The sequence below is a fragment of the Diadema antillarum genome, unplaced genomic scaffold, assembly GCF_040938485.1.
Source record: "Diadema antillarum isolate AM-2024a unplaced genomic scaffold, OU_Dant_1.0 scf00000015, whole genome shotgun sequence".
Taxonomy (NCBI): Eukaryota; Metazoa; Echinodermata; class Echinoidea; order Diadematoida; family Diadematidae; genus Diadema; species Diadema antillarum.
The window spans coordinates 1,889,653-1,896,592 of record NW_027270904.1 but is presented as its reverse complement, the minus strand read 5'-3'; the positions used below and the strand labels follow the sequence as shown (position 1 = coordinate 1,896,592).

At 48.9% G+C, this 6,940-nt stretch overlaps 1 protein-coding gene across 1 annotated transcript; it reads left to right on the top strand.

Annotated features, from left to right (window-relative positions):
- The first annotated feature begins 230 nt into the window (after positions 1-230).
- LOC139724426 (uncharacterized) lies at positions 231-6,490 on the top strand. The gene is made up of 2 exons (XM_071635573.1): positions 231-4,669; positions 6,142-6,490. Exons 1-2 carry the CDS (start codon positions 231-233, stop codon positions 6,488-6,490), a joined length of 4,788 nt encoding a protein of 1,595 aa, XP_071491674.1.
- Positions 6,491-6,940: the final 450 nt, after the last annotated feature.

The following is a 6,940-nucleotide window of genomic DNA, read 5'->3' as shown; positions in this document are numbered from 1 at the left end:
ATTACTGTTGTGAGGATATATTTGTAATTGTAGCCTGATAATCCAGTGTATAATTCTGTGGGTATTTTGATTGTGTTTCAGCTTCCACTTAGTTCTTCTTCCGGCCTGTGCCCACGGGGAAAGCACCGTCATTCACGCGCTCGTCTGCTTTTGGAAGTGCCGGGTATATGTTCTGCCGGTGAGGCTCTGTTGGTAAGTCAACCCTGTGCGAGAGTAAGAGAGTGATTGTGATGGATCTAGAAAAGTTAGCCAAGGTAGGGCAGACCTTAGGGTTAGAGGGGACAGAGTTGCAAGAGTTTATTAAGGCGGAACAGGACAAGGCGAGAGAGGCACGAGTGGAAGAGCGACAGAGGATGAAGGAAGAGAAGGAACTGACTGAACTGAAACTTAAGTTAGAACAGGCTAGGTTAGAAGAGAGAGGTAGTAACCGAGTTCAAATAAATACAGTTAGGGCTCCAAAACTTCCAGCATTTCAGTGTGGGAAAGATAATCTAGATGTGTATTTACACAGGTTTGAACGGTACGCTAATGCTCAGCACTGGCCACGTGATGTGTGGGCCGTTCATTTGAGTGCTCTTTTGACAGGTAAAGCATTAGACACATACTCGAGACTGGATGACGACGAGGCACAAGACTACGACCGAGTAAAGGCCGCAGTACTCAAGCGCTACTCTCTCACTAGCGACGGCTTCAGACGGAAATTCCGTGGGGCAAAGCCGGAAACGGGAGAGACAGCAGCGCAGTTCGTGATACGGATACGGAGCTATCTCGAGAAATGGTTGGAGCTATCCGGCCACAAGCCAACCTTCGAGGAGATGGTGCAACTGGTGCTCATCGAGCAGTTCTACAACGTCTGCTCCAAGGATATGGAGACGTTCATTAAAGAGAGACAGCCGACTGACATAGACGACTTCGTGGATATCGCCGACAGGTTCATTGAGGCCCGCTCGGGATGGCATCTCGGAGGGCCGACGGGTGGTAAGTCCCGAGGTCACATTAAACCTGAATCTCGTACTAACACTACCACAGGTGATGCTCGACCCCAACCGGGAGGAGCAACGACTCCCCGCCCGGACGGATGCTTCATCTGCGGAAAGAAGGGGCATATCGCCAGGTATTGCAGAAGCCGAGAGACCAGGAAAGAAAAGGCTGCAGTCGGAATCCAGGGTGGACAGAAACCGGATCCGAACCGGAAAGCTGACGACAAGAAGCCCGACAACCGCACTCCGGAAATGCGAACCGGAGCAAAAGCTGGTCGACCGGATGAGACAGATGTTAGCCCGGTATCGACTCGTAGCAGCGGTTCAGAGGGTAAGCGTCAAATGTCAGAGCACGGTAACGCATGCCTCGTAATCGATTCATGTTTTTCTTGTGCAGAGCCAAGTCCGGATATCCGGATAGCGGATTCGGATCTGCCTCTGATGAGTGTTGCGTGTGGAGAGCAGCCAGTTAGAGCTATGCCTGTGAGAAAAGGCATAGTAAACGGAACGCACGTGGACGTACTACGTGACAGCGGTTGTTCGACAGCGGTGGTGCGCACGGAATTGGTGAGAGCGGATCAGATGACCGGATCGCAACGGACATGCATCCTGATCGACGGCTCCGAGAAGCAGTTCCCAGTCGCCACAGTCATGATCGATTCTCCCTTTTTCGTTGGTGAGTTAGAAGTACTGTGCATGAATAACCCTGTGTACGATGTTATTCTGGGCAATGTTGCAGGTGTTCGTGAGCCTAACGACCCGGATAGCAGCTGGCAGGCGGATAGTGGGCTAGCCGTGGAGACTAGGGCACAGCGCAGGGAGGCAGCCAAACCTCAACGAGCGATGAAAGTGCCACGGCAGGCAGACATTGCAACAGCCGACGAGTTTCGTCGTGAGCAGAGCAATGATGAATCGTTGGAGAAAATTCGACAACAAGCGGAGAGTAGTGAGGTGAAGACGAGCCGAAATGGGAATCAGTCACGCTTCATTGCGAAAAAGGGCTTGCTGTATCGCGAGTTCAGAGCAGGATGCGGCGAGCGGCAGGAAGTCTCGAACCAACTGGTGGTTCCTCGCAAATATCGACGTCAGATTCTGAGTCTAGCACACGAGTCGATACTCGGAGGCCATCTCGGCGCACACAAGACAACGGAGCGGATTTTGCAAAACTTCTTCTGGCCCGGCATTGGAGCAGACACCGTCAGGTACTGCAGATCCTGCGATGTGTGTCAGCGTTCTCTGCAGAAAGGGAAGGTGAGCAAAGTCCCCCTCGGAACCACGCCTTTGATAGACGAACCATTTCATCGCGTGGCGGTAGACCTTGTGGGTCCGATAGTGCCGGTGACGTCACGCGGGAACAGATACATACTGACACTCATGGACTACGCCACTCGTTATCCTGAAGCAGTACCCCTTAGAAACATCGACACCACGTCAGTCGCGGAAGCATTGTTCACGATTTTCTCACGAGTAGGCTTCCCACATGAGATGTTAACGGATCGCGGAACGCAGTTCATGTCCGACGTAATGAAGGAGGTGAGCAGACTGATGTCCATCCGCCACATCACCACTACTCCGTACCACCCGGCCTGTAATGGTCTGGTGGAAAAATTCAACGGGACCATGAAGCAGATGTTGAAGAAAATGTGCGAAGAGCGTCCCCAGGATTGGGATCGGTACATTGACGCGTTGTTGTTTGCCTACAGAGAGGCTCCACAGGCGAGTACGGGATTTGCGCCATTTGAACTCCTGTACGGACGAGCCGTACGCGGACCTCTGATGATTGTGAAGGAGCTATGGACCGACGACAACCCAGAGCCAGAAACAAAATCGACATATCAGTATGTCATGGATCTCAGGGAGAAACTGGAGGACACATGCAAAATGGTGCATGAACATCTGAAACAGTCCCATGACAGGTACCGAGAGCAATACAACAGGAAGGCGAGACCCAGGTCATTCAAAGTCGGAGATGAGGTACTATTGCTGCTACCAACCGACCACAACAAGCTCTTAATGCACTGGAAGGGCCCCTTTAAGGTAGTAGGCAAGATTGGAAAGCTCGACTACCGGATCGACCTCGGGACGAGGACGACGACGTTTCATGCCAACCTGCTCAAGCAGTATCATCGCCGCCACGACGAAGATGCAGCAGGACTGGTAAGCCACGACGTCGCTGGCGTATCCGTCATCGAGGAAGACGAGAAAGGCGAGGACGTCGACGACCTCGGCCCCGAGCCCACGTCGAATGAGCACCTCATCCAGACGCCAACACTCAAGCAGACGCAAACGGTAGCCGACGTAAAGTTAGGCAGCACTCTGTCTGACGAACAGAGCCGACAGTTGAGGAGACTGATCGGAAACTTTCCCGATGTCCTGACTGATCTGCCTGGCGTGACGAATCTAGGCTGCCACGACATCGAGTTAACTGATCCACGACCGATCAAGTCCCGGCCGTACCCGCTTCCGCATGCTCTCCGTAGAGTAGTCGACGACGAGGTAAAGGAAATGCTCGATCTCGGAGTGATCGAAGCATCATCGTCGCCTTACGCTTCACCGATAGTATTGGTGAAAAAATCGGATGGTACGAACCGATTTTGTTGCGATTTTCGCAAACTCAACTTGGTCACGGTACCAGATGCCGAGCCTATTCCCGACCAAGATGAGATCTTCGCCCAACTGGCGAACGACAATTATTTCAGTAAGCTAGACCTGACCAAAGGCTACTGGCAGGTTCCGCTTACAGAGAGGGCTAAGCCCCTCACGGCGTTCGTGACGCCAAACGGCTTATACCAATTCCGAACCATGCCGTTCGGGTTGATAAACGCCCCTGCTAGTTTTAGCCGAATCATGCGACAGCTTCTTCGAGGGATGGAGTGCGTGCACAATTTCATTGACGACATCTTAGTGCACACCACCACATGGGAAAAACACCTGGAGGTTCTGCGAGAGCTCTTCAAGCGTCTTCGCCAGGCAGGTCTGAAGGCAAAACCGTCGAAGTGTTTGCTTGGGCAAGAGAGCCTGGAGTTTCTTGGGCATCAACTCGGCAGAGGCAAGATCCAGCCGCGGACCGAGAAGGTAGAGGCCATCAAGCAGGCAGAACGACCGCGAACCAAGAGGCAACTCCGCTCATTCCTTGGCCTAGCGAACTATTACAGAAAGTTCGTGCCGAACTTCGCGGCCCTCGCGGTACCCCTCACCGATCTGACTCGGAAGGGGGAACCAAACCAGGTGAGATGGGGGGAAGCGCAAGAAAATGCGTTCAAGTGTCTAAAGGGGAAGATTGCAAATGCACCCATTTTGCATCTCCCAGACGTCGATCGCACCTTCTTCCTCCGAACTGACGCTTCGGAGAACGGAATCGGTGCTGTGCTACTTCAGGAATTTGACGACGAAAAGTTCCCAGTAGCGTTTGCCAGCAAGAAGTTGCTCGATCGAGAGCGAAGATACTCGACGATTGAGAGAGAGTGTCTTGCTGTCATATGGGCAGTGCAAAAGTTCGAGCCGTATCTCTACGGGAAGGAGTTCGTCCTCGAAGTCGACCACGAGCCCCTCCTTGCTATGCGGCGAGGCAAGCTCGCCAACGGACGAGTGATGCGGTGGGCTCTCGCTCTGCAGCCGTTCCGTTATCGGATCGAAGCTATCAAGGGGAAGGAGAACGTTGGAGCCGACTACATGAGTCGCATCCAGCAGTAGCACTGATCAGTAAGGAGTCAGGTAAACAGTGACAAGGATGAAAAGGTGTAACAGAGAAATGTCCAAACCAGCGTTTTTCTGTTTATACACAGAGTACGTAGAATGATAAGGTCACACGGGCAATCTAATTTCACCAAAATATTTTCTGAAAAAGGGGGTAAATTGTCAAAATGAATCTGACATTGGGGATAGAGTATAGTTTGTTTTGGTGTCAATAGAGGGAGCTGGTGATCTGGAGACAAATATTTTGGAATAATAATTTAAATACGATTTGAATAGTATGTGACAGGAATGTATGGTTAGGGTGTGAGTGTGAAGTGAGTGAGCAGTGAGAGTGAACAGTTGCATTTGAGGCTTGCTGGCGAGAAGGTGCGCAGACGGGTTGACAAGCCAAGAACAGGGCCTGAGCATCATTGCATTTAATTCGGCTGCGTCGCTTGGTGCATTCCCCGTAGACACCGCGGGCCGTCACTCAAAAAGGAAAAGGAACCGAGAAGCTGTAAGTTTGCAGAATTTGGTATTATTACTCAATTTAGCACCCGGTAGGAAAGAAACCCTTTTTTTTTAATCGATTAGAATAGTAATAAAGAAATGTTAATGTTAAAGAGTATAAAGCAAATACACCACGTGAGGTTCTTGAAATATAGCTTGAAATGATGCTTGTTTTTGTGTACGTAATGAGCCAAAATATGTAAGCCAGAAGGAGGACTGGTTCGGTAGCGAGAGGGTAGGTTATTTGTATTACGTCAAAAATGAGATCGGTTGAGTAAAAGAAATAGCAATTAGATTTTAATCCTGAACGATGAGTTTTGTTGCGGGTGTAATTGCTACGACATTTTTTTCTGAAAATTGTAATAATTATGATATTAGTAATATTATCGATTTGTGTTGATACACATATCTACGCCAAGGACGATATGTATGAGGATCGATAAAGCGTAGCTGTGAATCGATTCAGACACAGAAATAAATGGTAGCGAAAGTATGTTTTCTCTGAAATTCGGACATGAATGTTAAATCGACGAGAGATACAGTGTAAAGAGCACAATTATATGCAAGATTAGTAAAAGCAGCTAGAAAAGAGTGAGCTTTTACGGGAGAGATTTGTAGTGTTGGGTAGATTAATTCTATCGCTGGGTGGTGATAACTGTCCCATTAATGGTGTGAATTTGTAATTACTCGCAGAGGTTCATGCAATTGAGTATAGCTTTGCTTATGCATTTCAATGTGTGGCAATTTATTGCAACAGAACCGAAATGTGCCACAAACTTTTATATTTCTTTTGTAAGAAAGGTCAAAATGAACAGGAAAGAAGAAAGTTAATGTGATAATAAGCTGAGGATGTTCGGATACACTTGTACCTTAACACAGTCCTGCAATGGTGAACACAAATGTTGTATTATAGGAGTTGAGGATTAATAGTCGGGTAGAAATGTATTTTGACAAGGGATTGTTGTTATATTCATAGCCGTCCGTATCCAGGCACTGAGTATCCGGACTTGTCCGAGGACGTATCCGGAGTCGGATACCGCCCAGTCTTTGAGTTTTCGAGTAATCCCACGCCCCGCTGTGGACAGAACCAGGCAGACACACGCGAACCGGACAATACCCACGCCAATCGACCGTGTGTATCCGGCCACGCCGTGCTGCCACACCCGTATACGCTTCACGCCGCGACGGACTGCAGGAACAGGCGTCAGCCACCTCGCGTGAACCGCGTATCCGACGCCAGGATCCGGCTTCGCATGAGCAACCCTGTACAGGCATCGCGCGGTTATCGACAACGGGAAAGTGCCATGGATAATGTAGGGACTTGATTCATAGGGGGGTTTTCATACGTAGAAATGCATGCGCTTATATAGGGACTTAGCAGAAAGGAGGATAATATAACAATTTGTTTATATACAAAAAAAAATTGTTTTGTATTTTTCTTCCTTTTTCTTCCTTTTCGTACTTTGGTTGAATAAAAGAGTCGCATGACCCACTTGAGTTGAAACGTTAATTCACTGTATTCGGTTTATTATTATGGCGGTCGTCTTCTGAGAAACCCTTTGACAGTCATGATATATGCGTGGTTTGTGATTCGATTAAACTTAAGGGGTTGTGTTCACCAACGGCTCAATTCTGGAATGAATTGATCCAACAAGAGCGAGGCATCGATTTTCTTGACATCTTCAGAATACTTTGCTGATTAATGTTTGAATGAAGCGTCGACATGAATAGTTTTAGGGCAACGATAATTATTATTCTTTGTTTGTTGATGAAAC